Source organism: Dermacentor andersoni, chromosome 11, assembly GCF_023375885.2.
Source record: "Dermacentor andersoni chromosome 11, qqDerAnde1_hic_scaffold, whole genome shotgun sequence".
In the NCBI taxonomy this organism is placed as follows: Eukaryota; Metazoa; Arthropoda; class Arachnida; order Ixodida; family Ixodidae; genus Dermacentor; species Dermacentor andersoni.
Genome location: NC_092824.1, coordinates 35359243 through 35383246, shown reverse-complemented (window position 1 = coordinate 35383246; position 24004 = coordinate 35359243). Strand labels below are relative to the sequence as shown.

General features: G+C 44.8%; 1 protein-coding gene across 1 annotated transcript in view; it reads right to left on the bottom strand.

The window, feature by feature from the left end:
• LOC126518154 (uncharacterized) overlaps positions 1-24004 on the bottom strand; it is a 118331-nt gene that overhangs the window by 54372 nt on the left and 39955 nt on the right. Inside the window, exons 2-3 of the mRNA XM_055064457.2 lie at positions 1112-1295; positions 70-162 (exon numbers count right to left, since the gene is read on the bottom strand). Coding sequence (XP_054920432.1) covers positions 70-162; positions 1112-1295 — 277 coding nt within the window. The remainder of the gene's footprint in view (positions 1-69; positions 163-1111; positions 1296-24004) is intronic.

The window sequence follows — 24004 nt, the reverse complement described above, 5'->3', positions numbered from 1 at the left end:
AGAAGCTTTTCTTTTGCCCTCAGCACTTGGTCCTGCGAAAGTGACGTCAAACGTAGGGAGGGCTCTGACCTGTGGATGCCGAGCCATTTGGCCCAACTGGTGAAAGCTCAGGGCTGCTTAGAGTTCGGTCGCGGCCACTGGACTCCCACTCATGCACGATCTCTGGAAAGAGCACGTGACCACAGTGGTTGGAATTCAACTTTTACGCCTAAGGAAAAAAAAATAGAAATGCTGATCTTTCAACGCACGCACACAGGCACTAAGCAATACATGGGTACTGTGATTTCAACGCTCCATAAACCTGTTGAAATCCATCACGCGCATCTGTTGTGCGACTGTGCCGACGGTACAGCATTGATTATGCCTTTTGACATTAGCTACCTTAAGTGAAAAACTACTAAGTTTAAAATAGCTAACTCGAGCATTTTTCCACGGAGGACATTATGATCACTACGACTGCACTTCCGTTAAATACACTGAAGGAGAGCTGAATACAATCTCAGTGCGCAGATAACGAAGACGTCCGGTAAATGTAAGAAAACTTAGTCTTGAAAACTACTGGCAACGGTACAGGCATATGTGAGCAACGCCTTGTCGCAATGCTGACGATAAAGAATCATGGCACAGACTTATTGAACCTGAGGTTACAGTGGCCACCCTCACGTGGGTATCTCCTGCCCCTTTAACGCGCCAATGAGAACTATCCACCACATGCCCTTGACTGGCCTTGCAGAAAAAAAATGTGCTTTCCTACAACCTCCCAATTCCCATAATAATCTGAATAATGTTAATAGTAAACTAGTTCAATCGAATACTTTGTTTAGCGCAAAACAACAGACACAAGAAAGACAAGGGCAGGACAAAACCACATTGTTACTCATGGATTCGCACCAACTAGCCCGCCAAAGCATTGTACTGAACTATAGTTCAATGGAACTAGTTTTACGCGCTTTTGACTTGTCGACAACTACGAGGCACAATAACAAAGAAAGTGCATTATGTGATCATGGTGCTAGTAATACGAGCACCGTGCTTCGCTAATATTTAAACAGGGTAAAATCGTCAGACCTAACCATGCTGTCAAGCTGCGTGCATTTAAATGATATGCTACCTTGGGCATCCCTGAGTATAAGGAGTGTTCGGGCACCCTCAGCGCAGAGCGCACGGTACAGTGCCTGTGGCTGGACCAGGCAGTCGCCGCTGTTGTTGCCAGGCCTCATGCAGCTGGAGTACAGTGCCGCTGCGGCGTGCATCAGCGCCCCCTGGTCATCGTCTACGGATGTGCACGACGGCGTCTGCATCGGCGAAGAAGCAAGAAAACCACATTGTTTCTCAGAGCACTCGCTTACGAGTATTTATTGACAAGTAATAGAGATCACCGTCATAAGCAAATCATTGGTAATTAGCGAGTCCCAGTCATGAGCGAGAAACAGCGGCTCAAGTCTCACCAGCTGGTGTCGAAATTGACCTGCATTGGCGGTGGCATAGCAGACAGAATTCGCCTAACGTGCTTGGTCGGTAATGGTTTCACGTCAGAATCTGATACATTGTTAATACAGATGCGTAACCAAACACTGCAAGGTGTTCCTGCACTGTAAGTGCAGGCGATTTTCCTTTATTTGCAATCCTTCCTAAACCTTTTTCTCGTATAAGAACACGCATCATAGATATACAAATGGAGTAATGTGAAATAATTTAGAAATTATATGAGGAACATCAATGCTCACATAATGGTATATATTCCTACTGTGGCATGGGACATCGTTGCTTACTGTGAGCTGCACCTGAAAATGAAGATTTTTTTTGCCAATACTGAAATCTGATTGTACGTCTGCTCATTCTAGACTGGCGATGGTCACTTCTATTGCTTTGGTATCTTTTTAAATCATCGTGTACAAGGCACTGTACGGCTTCAAAAAACCTATTTTCGTTATCCTGAACGAGAACGCAGGAACAACACCAGATACCGTTGTTCTGGACAGAAGTCGAGAGAGTGTTGCCCGTGAGCTGAAGGTAGCCTTCCACATTAAAATAAAGGGCCTGGAATGCGTCATCAACCATCGAAAATTTTGTATAAAAGCGAAATGTCCTTTTTAGAAGCCCTTAGTTAGAACTGAGCGCGTTGCTGCGCCGCCTGCGCTTGGTGGAAAATCTTAATCTTTTAGTTTTTAATGGGATACTCCCTTACGGCGGTGTTTTGTGTATCGCGTAACCATTATCATATATGGTCCTTCGGCTCTATACACCACGTGTAATTGTCGCGATAGTCATCTTTTACAATCGTCTTATCGCCTTTTGCATGGTTACCATGTGAGTTTCGACAACGTGTGAGTTGCGCTGCCAGACTTGCGTATATATTGTATGTTTCTGACAATAAAGCATCAGTTGTCAGTAAGCGTTCGTCCGTGTCTCTTGTTGTGTCGTCTAATTGGCGCTTTAGTACTTCAGTAACATGCTCCAAGTAGCCCAACAAAAAGTTCCGCCGGGACAACACGTGCTTCCGGCAAAAACTAAATCAAGGAACAATCACTCTGAAATTGCAAAACTGAACAATTAGAAACACGCAGAATAAAGAGATCGATCGCGTTTTGAAAAAGGCTAAGAGGAGCGGCTCAACGAAACGTATGAAAAATAAAATGACAATTTATTAAAAAGATATGTATCACAATATATATAGTATCTTCAAGAGACGGCAGGCACGCATAATATTTCATTTGCATGCCTCTCGTTCATTTTCTTTATATTTCCAGGTAATATTTTTCGAATTTAGATCAGTCAACCCCTTTGTTGTCTTACTTCGATCACTATTCCTCTTTATATTTGAGTCTCAAACACCGCTAAAGTATCGCACTACCGAACCGCCAGCATTCGAACAATAGGCACAACTCTTCAATTTTTGTTTAGTTTGTGGTTTGTGAGAAGCTTCTGCTGTCTTTCCTTCTATATACATCATCATCAGAAGCAGCAGCAGCTGCTGCTAATATCGTTATTATAAGGTTATTGAAAATATTGACAATAACATTAGTAGGAACAAGACAAATAAAAAATTATAATAATAAGGAGAATCACAATTGGACTACAGCGTTAAATCATTGCAGGGAATTGCCTTAATAAGCTAAGCACTTGACCGAGACCAGTTCAACAATTCCAGGAAAAAGATGTTTAGAAATTTTGGTTAAAAATAGTCAACTGACTGCACTTAATCCATACATACTTATAGGATTCAGAAAACCTCCCCGCTTTAATCCTGAAGCGCACTTCCACCTACTACAAGCACGTAGACTCGAAAACCCCCCTAAATTCGCATTCGCACTCTGGTCAGAGCGTGGACGCAGAGCGCCAGCGAGTCAAGTGGTGCTCCGAGTGACGTATGAGGTTGGACCGAAGTTCGCGAAAGTTTCCCGTGGGCGGGGAGCAAACTCAGCACTATTAGTGGGCGTGGTTCAGCGGCGATCCGTCTCGCCAGACGCAGTCTAACGGCAACAGCCGTCGCCCCAATGCCGACAAATTTCGCAGCTCTGCGCCCGATGTTTCCGGCCGCACAGGTGGCGGCCCCTTTCCGAACGGTTGCCGGCAACTTGGGAAAATCTTTCTCGGTTCGTCAGTTCTCGACAGGCGAGCACCTTCGCCGGCTGAAAGTAGCGCCCATGTTTCACCTTTCTTTATATTCGGTTTCGGGCTGCTTGGAGCCGGAAAGAATGCTGCTGCCTTTAGCAGAGGCCTTGTCGGCTGTAATAGCAGTTGCGAAGTGCGCCGATCGATGTCTTCCCGGAAATAACATCCCACGACAGGATGTTTGTTGGTTTGCATTTTTCGTGTCTGTCTTGCGACTATTCTACACGCTCACCATAGCCACCTGCTTTGAAAAATTTTTAATGAGTTGGTTCACGTGAAACAGCCTTAATTATCATGCGCAGTGTTTCGTCGGAGAAACTAAAAATCTAGAAATTAGCTCATGGTTATGCTCCTTCGAATAGTTTGAAAAAGTTATGTATTATATCACCCCAGCTTGCGACCTTGCTTAGCACACTGTGTACATATTAGTGCAAGCTTTAAACATCGCTGACAGCGCATATACGGTTCTACAAAGCATACCCGTAGATGGCGTAGTGTGATGACAGTAAAAAGTTTGAAAGGTTGCGTAGAGTCGTTTGAAGCAAGACAGTGAAAATGGGATATTTACTGAGGGAGACGTCCTGCTGTAGACTTATTATTCAATGATGACGAAGAAGAAGACTATGATAAAGGTGAAAATAAATACAGCATGCACATCATACTCTGATGTTCTATTTGCGCGCAAAAAGACAGAAAACATGCAATGCTCACAATTGTTAGCGACAGTATTGCAGATTATTTACGACGTTATTGCGATTAGCAATCTTTTTTATGATGGCAGTGTAATTGGGGATGATACATTTTATGTGTTAAGGTGATTATTATAATGAATATTGTATTCCTATGCTACATGCTCTTGGCACCCGTGAATCACTTAACCGTATCAGCCAACACGTAAAGTGGCAATCTCAATACCAAGCGCAATGTCAAATGATACCCCGACGTACCTTATCGCGTAATCACGGCGCACCAGTTGAAACTCCGCAGCAGGCCCCGCTATCTCTAGTATACTGGATGCAACTTTGTTGCAATGGCTATCTATCAAGCAGCGACGCTGGACGGTGCGGTGTCCCTTGCGTATGCTGTGCTATCAATTTAGTAAATTTACGGCAACGTATTTGTCACATTGGCTACCTATTCTAGGGTATCGGCAAAGAATTGGCACATACCAGCATCCCATAGTGATGTCAAAGTTGTTTGCTCGGGCGCATGCCCAATCACCCAAGTTGTCTACTACGCCAGAAAGGAGCCATCGCTTACCTAGTGGCCCAAGGTAGTAGACAACTGGGATCACAGTGCATGTGAAAGGGGCTAGATACATACCCCAAAGTCGACGAAGTTCCTAAATAATGCTATTTGGATAAAATATTCCCGTCGAAATATGACCTGAACTTCTACACACGATGAAATACAAATGCTAATACTGTCGAAACGCCGAAACCTGTTTGCATTACGAACACCCGGAGTAAAGCTGCACAAATGGGACTGTAGTGAGAGAATGAATGTGAATGTACTAAGACCGTTACATGGGCTTAATGATGTGCTAGTTGGCCACATAAAAAACCGAAAACCGCCAGGCTGCAATTTAGGGAAAGAAAACGTTTATTTTCTTTTAGTGAGTCACACTAAAGAAACCTTTATCTCAGAGCGCGCGGCATTCATTCGGCGAACACGGACACCTTTACTCATACAGCACAACATCGGTTAACTAAACCATGCTGCCATCTTTATGAGAACTTACAGGCTTTCGCAACACGGGTCACTTCATTGCCAGGAACCATACACACGCCATAGCCGGGCAGTTCTGTGTATGAATACTGCAGCTGCGAGCTCATTTGCTAGAGTTCATGCAGCGGCCATGGTAATCGGAAACTCTAGAACGTAGGAACTGTGTTTCAAAATCTCTAACTCATGGGCGAGGCTGGTGTTATCGAGAATGCCTTCTAAGTGCGTAGCCAACGGTATCTTCTGCGTCCGCAGTACTTTTGCAAGCTGTTCGAAGAAGTGCTATATGCGTGACTGAAGAATACACATCCTTAGATTTTCCCGCCGGAGAAAGTTGGTGCATGGTGCTGATCCTCTTAGCGTACTGTTGGGCGGTATGATGATACAATCACCAGGGCTACTCGGCGGGCTAAACAGCTAATTAGGGAACGCCAGAAAAACGCATGATTGCGAATTGCTACGCGAGACACGGGTGGGAGGCACACTCGGATGGAATACGCTACGGCTCTCGTGTTGATTGCGTCCAGATCACAGGGTAGATGTCTGAGCACCAAGCCAATAGAGAATTGCTTCACGGGGCCAAACGTAGAAAGACAGTCGTATACGATATGGCGACCGGATTACCGCAACTCACAAAAAAAAAACGTTCTCTTGCCAGAAGGTCCATTTCGTTGCTCGCCCTCATAAGGCTTCCGACGTCGAGTACGCACTCTCGTTTCTTCTCCGTAGACTTTCATGCCGACAAACTAGTTATGGGGAAACCCGAAAGGTGATGGAAGTTTCATGAAGGCAATAAGAACTGACATCCACCAGGACAGCAGCCCAAATCTACAAAAAAAAAATGTCAAAAGGCTTTTTTTTACGCTTTCTGAAACATCCCCCTCCTTGCGAGTTTCCGCAGAAATGACTTGCCATTTTCGGTGTCTTTCCGCCTCAAGTCGTAGAGGAATTGCGCTTCGCCATGCAGTCTGCAGGCGGAATGGTTAGCTTAGTCGCTAGAGCGACCATCAAAGCTAACCATAATATCGCGACTTAGGCACGAAATTCGATATTTTCTTAATAGCTGGTGTGCAACAAAATCTGACTGCCTCCAAATTTGCCACTCAGGCATCCGCCACCGACGCACTGATAAAAAAGTGAAGTAATGAATTTTTTGTTAATTAGCCTTCCGAAGCTCACGTAATTAGCGCCACAATACGTCCACCTCGCCTAGGAACTTTTTTGTTAAAACAGCACGTTCGCTGGGATCATGACTTTTTATAACATATCTGCATGATTAAAAACAAAAACGTCTTTTATACATAACGGCTTATCACTTTGCTACTAGCTTGCAATACAATACCGCGAGGTGTAGAAAAGAGTTTTTCTTCCCTATAAAATTTTTCACACCACTCGAAAACTAACGCTAAAAAGTGACACTGCGCTCGAATCTAAAACTGGAGACAAATTCCTTCGAAATAAAGCTATATATAGCTGAACAGAAATAAAGTAACGTGACGGGCTTATCAATACAACGGTTGAAGGAAGGACGACCGAGAAGAAACGGTATGAATGACTTCGGCGAAACGGAAACCCAGCGGACGAAGTCCCCACGGCTTCAATTTTCGCTGCGAGGCACTCCCGGCGAAATACAAATGGACGAACGTGCCCCGAGAGGCGGTGCCTGGCATCGATAGTCGTGTCGTATGTTTGCCGTCTCTCTTCGATCTAAAATGGAGAAGATCGAGAGGAAGCAGCGTTTTCCTTTTCTGTTCTTCTTGGTTTCGAAGTCAGACCGCGCGCATCGAACCTTCCTGCACAATAGACAGGATCGGGTTGAAGCTACTTGCAATGCCAAACGTTCCGAAACACCCGGAGATCTGAATGTAAAGCGGCATAAAGAACAAGCAGCGTCTTTTCGTATTTTTCTGTAATGCACATATTATGCGCGCACCTTGCATTGCTCGAACTTCGACGCTCTCTGATCGCTTTCTTTCTTTTTCGAAAGGGAGGAAGGGGGAGAGGTTTCGCGCTTCCTGGTTTCAACAAAGAACAAGGCGTCCAACCTTGAGAATGACATTGGGGTCATCAATTTTTCACTTTAGAATTAAAGTCACAGAGTTTACAAGAACCCGTACAACCACCCATTCCCATTACAACAAATGTGATCATCCAGTGATGCGTTTCTCGATGTCGCGCCAGAGCTGGGTGCTTGAAAGGAAATAAAACTGATCAAAATGGAAATCAGGTATGCTCCTTCAAGGCCACCAACTCTCTCTTATTACATTCTTCTGCTAATTTCAACTCACCATCTGGAATTCTGTCAGAAAAAGTGTTCTGTATTTCGCATTCGCGCACGGTAGTACGTGTTATAGGACATAACTAACGCACATTGAACAAAGACGTTCACCTGGCGTATATCGTGGGAGTTCGCAATCTGTAACGCTGCAAGTGTCGGGCGACCAGGTATCGCCTGTGAAGTCCTCGCGCAGCACAATGAACCAGGGGCATGCGTTGCAAACGCTGCTCTTTCTAGCGATTGTAACCATGGTTACAGATATTTTCGTATGCACTGATCCGCTAACACGTGTAGCTGTTTCTATCAAATACGTTCGCGCATGTAATTTAGGGCCAAAAGCAGCAACTTAAACCACAGGGATGTCGCACTGAATAACCTCTGCGTTCTTTAGCCACGTGACCCCTAAAGTAAACTTAGGTGGATAATGCAACATGCTTCTACCACAAGCGCATTCATTGTCTCCGGTTCTTTTAACCGAATATTTTAAATTCACTCTTTTGTATAAAATTCGACAACGACGAAGCTGAAGCACACGGGACTACAAGGAAAACGAGGCAGTCAGGAAAAATGGTGCCGTGGATGTTTATTCGAGCGCATGCACCCAAGACAGTCCACAAGCAGCAAAAAATAAAAATAAATAAAATAAAAACGATGAGAAAAAAATTGCCCACAACGCATGCACAATCTTATACAAGCTGATAATCGCGGTGCATGTATCCCCACTGAACAGTACACCACTCTAACAGAAGGCACAGGACCAAATAGATGAGAACGATGAACAATACTGGCCGTAGCTACTCATGAAACACACCTGTTTGTCCCTAAGTGCCACGGAAGCAATGTTAAAGCACAAGCCATGCTAGTTTATCGTTGTCAAAAATTGCTGCACCAACCGGCCCAACATAAGTACTCTCCTGAGGCGTTACACTTTGAGCGTGGCGACAACCACCAGGATATTCCTCACGACCCGGCTCCCTGTCTGCGTCATTTCCGTCGATCCTCGATTGCCTGAACATAACGTGCTCGGTATGCCAAGCACGCGTTGAAAGGCACGGGCCCTGCGGGCCGTGATTTTCGTAGTGCGCACTTAGTGGTCGACGAGCGCACGAGCTGATGGCTTTTCAAGCGTGCGGTTGCTGCATGTTTTCCTTATTCCCGAGCGTTCAGAGCAAATTCGACGAATTGGCCACGCTTGCCGCATCGCAAATCTCAGGGTCATATATATATATATATATATATATATATATATATATATATATATATATATATATATATATATATATATATATATATATATATATATATATATATAGTAACAATAAGAGCGACGGGCTCACCGATACAGGTAGCCTGCACTGGTCGACAGGCTATAGAGATACAGCGTGCGTGACACCGGCCACGCGACGGCATGGACGGGGGCCGGCGGTCACAGCGGGCGGAGTCATCGACACGGCCCGCAAACCGCACCCCAGTCGGGGGCGCGGGCCCCTGTTTTCTCGAACCTACGTGCCCGGAGTGAAGGTGTTGGCGAAATTAGTCAGACAGACCTCCGTTGACGTTATTTTCATTTCCTTTTTTTTTTTTTTCTAGCGACGGCGTGGGAAGCAGAAGGACGTGAGTAATGGACCGTGACACGAGCGGTGCACTGAAAGCTTACCTAATGCGAAAGCGAAGTGTGGCAAATTACCGCCCCACACACATTATCTGGCAGCCAGAACTTACAGCTCCGCGTGATTACACTTCCACTGTCTTCTCTCCTCACCCGCCATTTTCTTTCTTGTCATTTAATCCCTCCAACCGAAGCAGAGTAGCTAACCAGACTGCGCACATGGCTGATGTTTCTAGATTTCCTTTCTCTTTCTGTCTCTACCCCTCTCTCACTCTCTCTTACACACACAACTCAAGGCACGCGTTCTGACAGGCTTTGCGGCAGAAAAACATGCAGGCTAAGGACGAGCTTCAGACGGAGTATGTCGCTGGCTCTTCGCTTTCTTATAAACAGAGAAGATGTAACTTATTGACTTCTCAGTAAAGACACTTAGAAAGGGAGTTGTTTACTAAGAAACGTTTATGTAGTGATGACAAGAATTAGTGCCCTGAATGAATGAATAGCTGGCGTAATCGAATCGGTCAGCTCTACCACAGACGGCTGTCTGGCACGATTGGAAACCCATAACTGATCCCTTCCGTGTTTTATGTTTCTTTATTTATTGTTTGGTTTGCAAGTGATACTACTACTGAATTGACTACAGGCTTCAGTCTTATTTCTTTTTCTGTTGTGCGGAGGACCTCCATTGGGCGGCTTCAACACAGAATTATTTTCCGTTGTTGCCTCGCTTGCCACCTCCCTTCCGCAAGATATTACCTAACCGGCACATTGGCTACCCAGTCGCAGCGCGGAAGCGAGCAAGCTCTCAAAGCAGAGGGGAAAGGTCACTGAGATCACAAGCGCGGCGTCATCGACTTCCGCCCTGAAGATCAAGCCATTCTCTGTACTGCTATTCAGAGATCTGGCCCCTGCGAGCATTATAAACTTCCCCTAATGCGCTTACCTTCGCAATACTAATCCCCCTTCGAGAAGTTACATGAAGTTTTTGTTCGCCTGTAAACAATGGTACAACCACACCGCTGAAGACTATACATATAACATTGTGTAGCAAACTTTTACCGTAAGCTATCTCGTTTAGGGAACAAAGCTGTTATAGTTCAAACCAAGAAATTTAGGAGATTAACAGTGTTTAGGGACAAGAGAAAGGAACATTTCAGTAGACAAGAGACCCACTGGAAGAAATGCAGATGTCTGTGCTGTAGTATTGCCTTTTCTTTTCACATTTTTTTTTTCAAGGTCTAACAAAGGATAGGTTGGCGCCTGCAGGTAACGCCTGCTGATCCTCTTCTCTGACATTAAACTGTGTTTCTATAGCAATGCTCATAGCGAAATCTGCAATTAGAAGCAAGCAGTGGTACCATTTCCAAGTTCTCGTGTACAAAATGTAAATATTTACAAAAACATACGTATCCTTGTGCAGGCGCGAATGAGGCGCTTGCGTAATGCAGCATTCCAAGCACGACGCTTGAGCATACCGACACAGAAGGCACAGAATAACGAATGCTCAAGGAAACGGGCAAACGAGCACATTTACCGCTCCAGGGTAACAAGAATAAAAATAAAACGAGACGGAAGCTACCATAATCATATTCTCTAGACGAGCACACCAGGAGGGAAGAGCATTTAAGGTGCGTCATTTTCATATAAGTTGTTTTCTGTCCAAGCGCACAAAAAAAAAACAATATGTGGAAACATTTCATCGCCGCAGTTCATTTTAACGCAGAACGCTGTCACCAGCAGGGAAATGGATGTTGCGCAAGTATGTTGCTTCAGAATAAACCCTCGGTACCCCGATTGTCCTCAGACTCACCGGATAAGAAGAACCTACTGCGTAAGATGTGCGCTAATTTAAACGTTTTCAAAGAGAGTCTAAAATTTTCTTCATCCTAAAAGGCGGCAATATATGTAACAATAATCAAAGAACTATCGAATCCAGCGAATATAAACGTGTAAACATGTGTCAAGTGCACTGACGCGTATTATGCGTGAACTTGTTCATAAAACATATCAGCGGTTCGCATACCTGCATAAAAAGATGCAATCCCTGCGCAAACTAAGGACGCAAGGTACGGATTGGATGAATCACGTTGGTGGGAAAGTTGGTTCTGAATAATTATTGCAATGTGAGGCATTACTGGGCGATTGGAGCCAACTTGTGTGTATCCCTTTTCGTGCAGTCGCAGTCCGTATTGTACCTTGAATGTTTTGAATAGAAACTACTTTAGCGCATTTATTTTTGTGCTTCTAATTTTCTTACTCGCACGGTTACTATTGAGAGCCTACATCAAGGATAATGATCACCACTTCAAACGTGTAACTCGTTCAAACACAGTGTGTTGAGGCCACCTCTTTCCTTTGAATAGAACTGGACCACTCCGTTGAACCCGGCTCCCCCCAATGTTGTACCAGTTCTGCGTATCTCCCCTACCGTGCCATGTACAATGCGAGGCAACTGGCCGCACAACGACATGCGATTACAACTCGGCCAACAACGCGTGCTGGGTTAATTTAGGTTCACACATTTCTTACTTATAGAGAAAACAAACCGATTACAACCGAGACCCGGCAAGTCAAAGTATAAGAACAACGTTAGTGTGAATTTATTATTAACATTCAAATATTATTCTCCAAACATACTTCTCGGATATGCGTATGTATTTATAGACCTATAAACTGTACGATTAATAGGTCACAGATAGGGCAAAGAACTCTCACCTTCCCCTCTGTCACCTTCAACCTCGCCCCAAACCGATGCCACACTGAACGCTTAAAGGTATTGTACATTCTCTTACACTCGCCACGTCGCTCTTCCCTAGATCATGCCACATTTTCAACGTCTTTCTATAACCAGACACCACTATTTCTGAAATTATCTGAGTAGCTGTGTGCGCAAGTCCTTACTAATTTTGTTTCGAAGATATACTGAGTGTTAGGGCAGCGAACCTTGTTTTGTTTTATTTGACTGTCTCGTACTGCACTGTTCTGTGCCTCTGCATTACTCCACTCCTGCTATGGCCCACACTGGGCCGCAGTATGTGCCAATAAGTTAAATAAAATAAATGTAATGCGAAATATGTCACGGTATCACGACTCTTGGCACTAAAATCTTCCTGGCTAGGAATGTAGCTTGAAATGTCTTTTTTGTACACAATTATATCTAAAAAAAAAGACATCCTGTCGCGGCTTCGCGTTTCACGCAGATATGACGTACTTTCATAATTACTATTTCAGGTGGATGTTGTGGGTTCCGTTCGCAACCGCGGAGCGTTGTCCGGGCATTGTTGCGAGGCATCTCCGCGGCGCCTAGCGGTGAGCAACAACAGCGCTGCATTGCGAGCGACCAAACGCGTCAAGCTTGTTTCTAAGGTCACAACATTGCACCGGATATCAATAAACAAAGACAGGGAGATGTGCGGAAGATTTAGTGTCCGCACATCACGGACAGCACACGAGTATCAAGGAAGTGGGCTGTGCTGGCTGCAGCATGCTGTAATGAGACAATGACGTAACCTTAGTTGGAATATGCACATTTCTCCAACATGTTTCTCACCATTGGGAAAACATTTTCTGCTCGAAAGCAAATAAAGGGGGTCTCCGGGAAAATAAATCCTCGCATTAATTCTGTGTTAGAAGGTTTAAACTTTATTGTGCAGCAATTACCTGGAACCCCGTAAACACCAATATAAACATTCACGACTAAGAAAAGATTATGTGGAAAGCTGCTTTGTTTTATATTCTCCGAATATTGATCAAAGGACTCAAACACTGGGTAATGTTCACAAAAGGTATTCAAACAAAACAGTGAAGTTGAGAAGAAACCTGCAAATGCTAAGATGTCCAGGTGTTTTCTTAATCATCGGCAACACATCCAATAACTGACAAAGTTATTGAAAAAAGGACATCGGCCCCCTGAGTCATTAAAGCTATGCTTTGATAAGACAAAAACTTTCAAAGAATATTTGCTTCCGCTGACAAATAATGTATGAATGGAATGCGTTACCCTTGTCACTTCTTACTAGTACTAAATGTAATAATCATGTTGACTCCTGGATTCGATAATTATATTTGTGTGGCTTTCCTTACTTTTCTTTGATTTGGCGCAATTCCTTCGGCGTTATTTTTTGACAGCTCTGTTGCTTCTGTTTCGTAATAGCGAGTTGCATTTATTCTATAGCTATGTTTCTTTTTTGAAATTTGCCAATACCATTTTATCTCTCGTACTTTCCTGCACATCTTAGTCGATCCTGCTTTTTATATCTATGCTCCTACTGTATAGACTCCTACAGGGACTACAGTATTCTCTAAATAAGTAAAAAATGACGGCACAATGACTATTGGGCCTGAAGATGACGCCAGCTCGACGACGACGATGCTTAGCGGCGAGACGAGGTTGATGACATGTACGGGGGTAACACGACGACTACTACGGTAAGGCATCAATGTCACCGTGGTGACAACTGTGCCATGACGACGACGGCCTAACGAAAGTGACGACGAGAACTTAAGGACAGCTCAACCCAAGTACAACAGGGCGCGTGGGAGAGGACATAGTCAAAGAGGACCACAGCTACTAAGGTTTGTGTGTAAGACAGGAAGGCTTATCACCGAATTCCGCATTGATAGCTCTCCCCTCCATCAAAGAGAGGGAAAAGTTTGTACGACGCTTAAGCTTCGCCTTTAAGTGTTGAACGCGATAGCACTCAAAGATCCCTGACTGCTTCTCACGCATCCCGGCAACTGCAGCTTATGTAGCCGCAATATCTACCCGAAAATGCTGGCGGTGAGTGGCATGCACGAAAGCGAGCATTCTGGTAGAAATGCGGCCTCTTGCGCTGGCCGCGGATACACGGAGGCAAGCGCCATCTGGATGGTGTTGCAAGAAACCGGGCGCTCCACTTTATGAATGGTAGAAAAGCTGGAAAAGGGATTTGTGTGAGTTTCCGCGTAACGGAATTATGTTTTCCGGTATGTTAAAATTACAATCCAACGATATCCTGTCTGTAAGTTGTCTGTAAGTCGTACTTTACGTTTTTTCTGGTGCATTTTACTTCGCGAAATTCAATTAGTTCAGTAACGTGTCTGCGCTAGAGGGAGGGTCTGCGTGGTTGACATGCGTGGTGCGGGATGATCTTTTCCTCACGGGGTGGTCGACACTGGACGCCGATACCGGATTTCTGCGACAAGGAGCCCTTGAATGAATGAACGCATAGTTTTATTGGCGCAAGGGCCAGATATGGCCAAGGAGCGCCAGGTCTGCGGTGATGAGTTTGTAATGTAGGTATCAGATCTATGAGGTTGGTGTGGCGTGGCTGTAAAGGGGCCTTAAAAATAGTCGCTGTATAGTGCGTAAAATCTTTCTGTAATAAGATTATGTCGATGACAAATGACGTGTTCTATGAGCATTAAAATCCATCGTAAAAGAATGATGCAGAATAGAACATATATGAGATAGTAAAATTACCTGGAGCACTGCTGCCTCGCCGGACACGGAGCCCTTGACGCTATCGCGATAGAAATTATTTACCGCTGTGTGCCGTGTGGAAGTTAATACGACCTGAGCATCATCAACACCTGACAATAGGCTCAACAGAAGGAAACTCTTTTCTGTAGACCATGCCTCTTTGTCGTCATTTTGTCCTTTCCTCCGTCTTTCTTCCCGCTACTATAAAGTGTAGCCTCTGCTTGAAACATATTTGTGTCGCTTTTTTCTTTTGTGTGGTTTTTCCACAGTTTAATCTCAAATGAACTCCGCCCGGTTCAAAGGAGCTACAACACCAGTCTTGTCACCCAGTGGCATATTTCTTTGTCGAACTGGTGGTGAAACGGGTCCTCGAAACTTTGTGCAAATAAACGTGCCAACTTGCCTTTCACATTCGCCGAAGATATTGCGTAATGCGTAAATGCGCAATACCTTCGATGAATATGAAGCTTAAGCTGACAGTACTATTTTATACTGATGCTGAAGTGAAAGCATTACGTTTTGTGTCCCAGGAAGCAAGTGCAAGTGTGGATGGCATGTTATAAGCTCCCCTCAGCTCCTTGATTGTTTGGAGCATTTGTTTTATTTTTATTTTTTTGTTTCATTTTGAGTTGAATATAAGTATGAAACAGTGTTTACGTGATAAAAATGTGTCCGAAGTATACCCGGTGCTCTGGTCACAGGCTGCCTCTTCTAGCCGTGGTCATTCAACGTATCATTATATTTAGTTCACATCGGCTATAATGCATTATGTCATTCCGCCGGGATCACACATTTGTCACGTTTTCGCTAATAATTTTGTTGGTATAATCATCAAGCACTCACGAATTTCTTTTTTATTCATTCCTTCTTCGTGTCTTTCATATTCATAAGTGATGGCTAAAGCAGGTGCCACTGTGACAGTCTGAAAATTGCACCCTCCAAAGACAAACGTAGACTTCATCCGTTAACTTCGTCCAAAATCAGCTCCTAACATGCGCCTGGATCCACGCGAGCATGTCTATCGACGATGTACGCTTCTGCAGCACTGTATACCGGCCTTCTTTTTGTTTTCTTTCAGCAGTGGTTGTCTCGAGACTTCTTGCGAAGAACGAAGTGCTGCCAAGAAAATAGCAGCCAAGCCTGACATTTAAACGAGTCTCCAGATCGATGACGGCCCATCCACCAACCCTTCTAATTCACGCCGGCAGCCGTCTCGCATGGTAAGACGTCCTTAAAGCCCGCATTCAGGCGACACACAATTGTGGACGTTCCGTGTCGTCCCTCTTCAAGGGCCGAGGCGGTCGATGCTGCCCTCTCGGCACTTCACACGATTCGCTCTCGAGAGCTTCCTCGGACGGCGCGAAGGCGAAGAAGTTCCGCGAGGTGGTCAATAACTCCTCGGGTTCTCCTTGCTTCTTAGGAGTGGCAGAAGGAAGCTCCTTATTTCCAGGTCTACGCTCGACGATAAAGTTGTCAAGCGCACGCCTGGAAGTTGCAAGCCGTTACCGGGGTGTTGTAGAGCGAGCTGAGCATATCTTCTTGATGGGATTACGCCCTCGTCTTTCTATACCAGTAACCACAAATTTCTTTCCTCGGGGAGCCACTCAAAAAAAGTGGCGCCAGTGTACGTGTTGGAAAATGGAATCGGCGAGGGAATAATGCGCAAAAGAAAAATGGAGATCTCTGAACTTCAGCCGTATGATTTCGCACGTAGTTGGGCCTGTTTTATCCACTTTTTTCAACGTAATTTGTGATACTTACCATAATATACAGAAATATTTACCGCGCTGACGTTCATTTCCGAGAGATGCGATTAGTTTATGGGCACCAACTAAAGGATCCAGAATTACGATCCACTAACCGATCGTGACAGAGTGTATTGCTGACTCGAGTACGTATGCACTGAATTTGTGCTTGCACCAGTGTGAATCCCTTCACTGTAGAGCGTGCATAAACGGTTGCTGCATTTTCTTGAATCGAGCATCCACACCTAAAAAATAAAAGAAAGACACTATGATAACGCATTTCTAGCGTCGAATATTCCATGTTTGAGAGCCACTAAAATGTCGTGATTTAGAACAAGCGCAAAACGACGCAGAATACAATTCACGCAAGGAACATGAGCGCGAACACAGAACGCGTTTTCTCTGTTGGTTAAAACAATCGCAAACAGCGGGAAGGTAGAAAAATCGTGAAAACCAAAACTAACGCCTGCGCATGGTCCTTGGGTGTCCGCCACGACAACGTCACGTTCCAGCACAAAGAGTAGATAGCCCGCCTAAACCGGTTTGTGTTCACTCGAACGTGACGTGGTCGCCGTGGGCGGCAAAGGAGAATGCGCAGGTGTTACTTTCGGCGCTTGTGATTTTTCTACATTCCTCCCATCCTTCTGCTGTTAGCAACAGGGCTGGTATTGTGTGTATGTAGTTCTTTCTCTGTGCGTCCTTTCTGTCGAGTTCTATAGTGAACCTTTCTTTGCTTGCCCTTGGGCCATGAAATACGCGCCGCTAGGTATTTTCCCATTCGTGGCCACTGTTCCAGAATGGGCTTGTGCCATTGTTACACAACTGGTGTTGAATCGTGAAATGTTTTTTTTAAGCGTGTGTCCTACTTCCCTTGATCACCATTCTTCCTTCGACCCTCAACAAGCGTCATACACTCTCTTTGTCCTCGTGAGATCTCTTTGTCAACATCCCATAGTGTGCGTCCGCTTGATTCGGTCGCTGCAGCTCGGCATAGCTTGTGAACGGTGGGGTCCATGAACATACGCATTGCATTACATTAGGCGCTGCACATAATAAAGGTAAACACAAGTGTACCCAGCAAAGTTACTCGTAAAGCGTTTATTTATCGACATCAGTACAACTTCCATTCCCGCAGATTCGGAAATGGGCGTTGGAGTTGTACAATTTTCTTTTTTATCTTACAGCTTTACCAACGTGTTCAGCTTCCCGTATGAACTCACATTATGGTATTCTTGACGTATTTAATAAGCCAAGTTGCCGCGTGCTGTACAATTTGACACTCTATGGGGTGCGTTTTGGCACATTACCAGGCATTTATTTTCCTCTCCATACACCAACCGTGTATAAGTTCCGCGTACGTCTCAATGAGTCACTGACTTTTACACTTGAAGCAAGTTTCGAAAGCAGGCGCTCCAGTTGGCAATTATCACACTGAAAGCACTTCCCTATGGAGTGCACTTCCATATGGAGTGCCTATAACTTGAAAGTAGGGAATGTAGCACGTGAGCAACGCCGTACCAGTGCTCAAGCTCCGATGACGACTTTGCACAATTTGTTAAACAAATACGACAACACTATAGCAAATCGTTGGTGCTAAGAGCGGAAGCACAGTGTATGTAGAACGGTTGAGAGACCTACTTTTCCGTATTTCTCAAATCTTTCGCTTACAGCAGAATGGTTCACTAAAGGCCTTCGACGTGTCCGAAGGCCACTTAGCATTATGATTTTAAGCATTTTAGTTTCATTCCACTGTGGGCGATGGTTTAAATGTGCTGCTGCTGTATGGCTATGAAGCGTTGGGAAGAAACAAGCAGTGGTTCTACAAGATTTGCGAGCCCTTGAAGAAGCACCACCCTATATCCAACTCTATATCCCCATATCCAAGCTATTTCTTTCCAGAAGATGAGAAAGGGTCAATTGCCTGTAAAATTGTCACATGCGTGGAAATGTTGTCCCTACATGGCTGTTCCGTTCGAAACATTGACAGCATAAGCATGTTCTAGAAAATGTTCAGGAATCTTTTCAACTGAACTAATTCATCCACACTGAATTTACTTCGCCAGAACATTACCATAGTGTGCCGACAACCTCAGCCCCACTCCCTTCCCCCTTCGCCATTTCCTCGCAATATACGATCCCGTTTGCGTTCAGTGTTATCCCAGAGCAACATCATAAATTCTGGAACATAAAACATGAGTAGTCCTGTGTGACAGTCTAGTAATATTTTTTTTTGCTTAGGATTCATTGAGCCATTTGAGGAACAAAGAAAAGAAATAAGAACTTCCAACTCTGCATCTTGCAGAAATTCAAACAATGTCTCTGCAAACTTAATGTCCGCCACCCAACAGGTGTAGTTTTCAGGTACGACTGGCTTCAGTCAAGCCTTTCGTAAAATCATCAGTTTGACCGCCTGCGTGACAGGGATCACATACAAAGTGCGCGTCAAGTATCTAGCGTTTCCACAGCAGCCGAGCCCTTGGGGAGCGCTCCTTGGTTGTATTCTGTCTATTCCCAAGCCATTGTGTAGCAGCCACACCCGTCCGAAGAATACAAACTTCCTGCGCCAATGTACGGTTACCTGGAAGAAAGCAGGAAGACGTGGAAATTAAAGGGCGTGTACCGCGTGTGAGGTTGAGATCGCACTATATGGTGGAAAGCGTGGGTATTCGACGGAAAGGATACCGGACTCTCAGATGAGGCAAGCGATCGAGCCAGTTGCTCAACCAAGTGGTTGAAGCGATTCCGACCATATGCTTCTACCAGCTGCATGTCAATACTGATGTGCGAGGACTTGTGGAGTCAGCGGTGGATTTCTTGACAGATTTGTAGCGTTTTCGCAACTTATCATAAATGTGATCAATACAGACATGGCGTACGCGGAAACAGCATGGTCAATCTTAGTGAGTACGTTCTATAGGACATTCTACAACATTACAACATTCGCAGGTAGGAGGCCGAAGTCACGATGAACATAGTGACCGAAATTTTCCCACTGAGTGCCACATTGACGTTGGAAAGCAAATTAGCTAGAAATGCAGGTGCTCACAACTACGAAGAGTTTTGTATGGTAAAATGCAATAACGACGAACTGAAAGAAGGCTCCAAACGGTAACGGCAACACAGACGCCAAAATACGTTACCCTAAAGCAACAATACAGACTGTTCGCTTCTATCATGCTTCAAGGCCGTGGGATATATAGTTAATTGCTGTAAAAAAGAAACGCCAAAGTCCAGGCACCTGTCCAGGACCCGGTAGTGCAGGCTATATGTGGATTGATCGAAGTGCCACTCTACATTGAAGACAGCGGGTGTGAGAGATGTTAAGCTAGGAGGACGGAGCGTCAAACGGCAAGGACGGCGACTTGGCCATGGAGATCGATGGACGTCTCGATTTTCGCGAACGTGCTTTCGTCGCAAAGCAGACACACAAAAAAAAGACATGCAACCAGATATCTACGCCGCCAAAGTAGCGGTGACTGCGGCCTCCGCTTATAGATTTCAGTGGGAGGCGGCAGAGCCTGCAAGATGTCATTCTATCGCAGTCATTGCAGACGGACGTGTTCCTGGAAAGCTGTCCACTGGAGAAGCACAGGTTTAGCTTTGAAGGCTCCGAGAAAGAGATCTTGTTTTGCGCGAGGAACTGGTGCACCACAGTAAAGACGAAGCACTACGTGTGATGTTATTTGACCAGAACGATTTGGTTCACTCTTCGCAACTTCAAATCAGAAATGCAGTTTTTATGGGAAAATGGGGGGTTAGGGGACGTGTGTAATGAGCTAAAAGGAGTAAGATATGCTAGAACTGCGGAGACCTGTGCGACGTTCCGTCTCAACACACGAAGTGGCAGTTAAAAATGTGCCAGCACAGGCCTAAATTTGTCGCCTGGGCAACGTAGGCGTTTAAGAATTGTTTTGAGCACAATGTGCCGTCGCACTACTTCAGCTCGCTTACTTGAATAGTCGGGCACACATTGCACATTGAATCACCGTCAGGCGTTTCCTAAGAGCGCATTCAAGCTTGCGTTCATGACGCGAAAGGCTCATGCATATGTTCCTGATTTGCGGATATATACGGAGCAGCCCAAGTCACGTTCGTTCACCAGAAACCATGAAAACACAGTCGCGGCCCACTTCAATGCACGCCTCTACAACAATATCACCTGTATAACGAAGAACTAAGTATCCTGCCATGCATGTGTATGATGAATGCCTCTACAAGGAAGACCACTACAACGAATTGTCCTGTACAACGAAGTTGTTTAGACGTCCCCAATGGCTGAATAACTGATTTACAACCAACGCCAAGCAGTGGCACGCGCAGTGCCCTACGCGGACACTACTGGGCTGACCTCTGCGTTAGCTTACGGCAGCACCAGCGACACACTCGACCAGCATGCCGATGACCGCGAATGTTGCGCCCTGCTACACTACTCCAAGAATTGGTCAGCGGCTGACAAATATTTCGCATTTGACGACGACGTGACGATGAAACTGTAACTGATCACTGACGATGTCTTCAAAGTCATATAATGTGGAGAGCGCACGAGTTTAAAAAAAAAGAAGGAACAAGGCAACAGTGATGAAGACCGTGTAAGTGAACCAAGAATTTCGTTGACAGGACAGATGACAGCGGCTTCCAACGACCTGGAGCTTTCCTTCAACTTGCGTCGCTGCCAAATTTCGCTGCGATATTTGAGAGCTACTGGATTGAGTCAGCGTCTGTGATCAGGACTGAGTGACCGAATGTTATCCCCAGTGGACTTTCTCTTCTTCTTTTAATCCTTCTGTCCTCCTTTCCCTTTCCCCAGTGTAGGATAGTCAACCTGGCACAGTCCTGGTTAACCTCCCTGCCTTTCATTCATCATTTCCTCTCTCTCGCCGCGAATGACGCCCTGAATTTCGGCGCTCTGACGTCGGCTGCAGTCGCATACTCTGTGAGACGAAGTGGGTACAAAAAAAAAGTTGGCAACTTATTTAACTACGTTTCTCCTAAACTCATGAAAAATACAGGTTTTCACTTGTTGAACGTACTTGATCTATTGTGAGTCGTGCGGTGTGCATCTTTAGAGTGAAGTAGCCGGTATAACGAAGGACTTCGGATGTCCCAAAACATTGTTATGGAGGAGTTCGGCTGTATCACCAGATTTGGGGTATGAGCCGACAAAATGTGTAAAAGTAAAAGATGTAAAATATATGGAAATCCTCTCCCACGCACTGGTGGCCAACGGCAAGTGATACGATATATTTTGTAGCCGTGCATGGGGATGGATATCTCAAAAACTGACGACAGTTACAAGAATTGTCCTCAGAGCGGATAACTTAGTCCTCACTTCGAACTGCGTAATGGCGACATTGCATACCATATGCCACAAAATGAGCAGTTATAAAAGAAGGACCACGAGTACAGGCAAGCGTTACCTAGCTTAACACTGCGACTTATCTTGCAAGTGTGATCTTAACCACTTCAAGAAGTCCATCTGCAAAGGCGGAATCGCGCTATCTACGACGGATTTTTTTTTAAACCTAACTCACCCGATAAAACCAAAAAAAGAACCCTAGCATTTCTGTTGTAGGGGCACGACAAATTGACTTCGTACGGTTGCTATAACTCGTCATCTTTGGGTAAAGTAAGAACTCGGGCCGTTTGGGGTAGCACATTCTGTATTCCGGTAAACCATATAGTGTGTGTCGCTCTCTTATAAGTGTTCCGTCTAAGCGCTCCTCCTCCAGAATCTCGACTGAGTCATCTCGGGGCTTAGTCTATGTTGCAACCGGGAGGGGTAATTTTGGTAATGCTGACCCGCCGCAGGGTAATTTGCGCCGCATTCCTTTCGGCGCGGGAACGATTGGGGTAGCAGCAGGTGCCGCCGTTCTCGACTCCCTGGGCCGACGGAGCACTTAGCCTCCGGTGGCCGACCTCTCCTCGCTCCCCGTCGACGAAAGGCAAGTTGCTGGAGCAGCTGCGCTCCGCTGCAGGAAATAGCGCGAGCAATCGTCTTTCCCAACGGCGTTATCTGGTGAAAAAAAGGAAAGTCTCAGTAACATGCTGGCGCAATAAGGTCCTTTGAACATAAAAAGCGAGACGAATAAGCGATTGCACAAAGATGCACACGTGTGTGCACGTAGGTATTATTGCAGGTGGAGTATCCGAAGTACAAATGTCAAGGACAGATATTATCAAATTTGTATAAGTCAGGTGCCATCTTACGGAATATGTGTGGAACATAATAGCAGATGTGCATTAAATACAGTGGCACAGACTAAAAAAAAATATTCAATCAAGAAATGGATATTGATATGTTAAGAAAATGTTACGTACCGTCCGAGATGGTAAATGTACGTAAAATGCTTATATTTGATGGCTCTGGTCACAGTGCAAATATTTCTGCGCGCAACTTGCATGTGCCAGTTCATCGGTTAAACTAAGAATAACAATGGGTTGGAATGCATACGGCAGGTATTACGAAATCCCCAACGGAAGGTTAGCGCTGTCGTTGGAAGGAAAAGTGTACAATCATTCCATCCACCGGTGCTAACGTATGGGGCAGAAACATGGAAGTTAATGAAGGAGCTTCAGAACAAGTTAACGACTGCCGAAAAAGCTATGGAACAAAAAAAAATGTTAAGCGTAACATTAACAGACAGAAAGAAAGCGACGTGAATTAGATAGAAAACAACGGTAGCCGACATTCTGGTTTACATGAAGAGAAAGAAATGAAACAAGTTTCACTTTCATCCGGCACAAGAAAAGTTATAACGAAGCACGAAGTGCACATTGAGTGACGAAAATGCGTATATTGTGAGAAGCAAATATCCTCTCGGCGTTGTTAAGTGAAAGTTGTTAAAGCTCAGTCAACCTTCCGAAATATATATATTTTTAAAAGCTGCCCATTCAGTTACGCTCTTGTATTGCGCTGAAGTTCAACATACCGCCGAAGGGGCAATGTCTGAAACTTCTCAACATGTGTGGCTTCATTTACATCCGTCAGCAATACATTGCTATGCAAGACCGGTTTGCTCAGAACACCACCTTGTTTGAAGGGATGGTCAATTTGCCGCGTTCCGTCAGCAATGGAAAAAAAGAATAACTTTTCCTTTTCTCGGGTAACGTTTGCAGCCAATAACTAACACTTGTGTGTTCTCTAACTCAGTGGATCAATTATTTTTTTTATTAAGAAAACACGACATGACCGTCTGCCCATCAAGACAATATTCAATTACTCAGCAAAGATTAGGACTCACTATAATATTGGACTCAAAGATTAGGACTCACTAAACTCACTAACGCGTTTGTTTGCGTCGGTTCTGTTGCGTTTTGGAATAAAATTATATAACGTTTACGCGTTCATCGACAGTCCATCATAATTCTCGGCCCGAGGTGTTAAAATGCACTTACCCGTCATGCGACTAACGGAGATAATACAGAAAATATCAATGTTTTCAAAAACTAACGCGCGTTATCAGGGCACAAATTTACATCACAATTTGCATTAATAAATATATATGCCCAAAATTACCCAGCAGTCATCCACGCTGCCGTCTGTCGCAACCGGTGTTGAGAAATACGCCTCC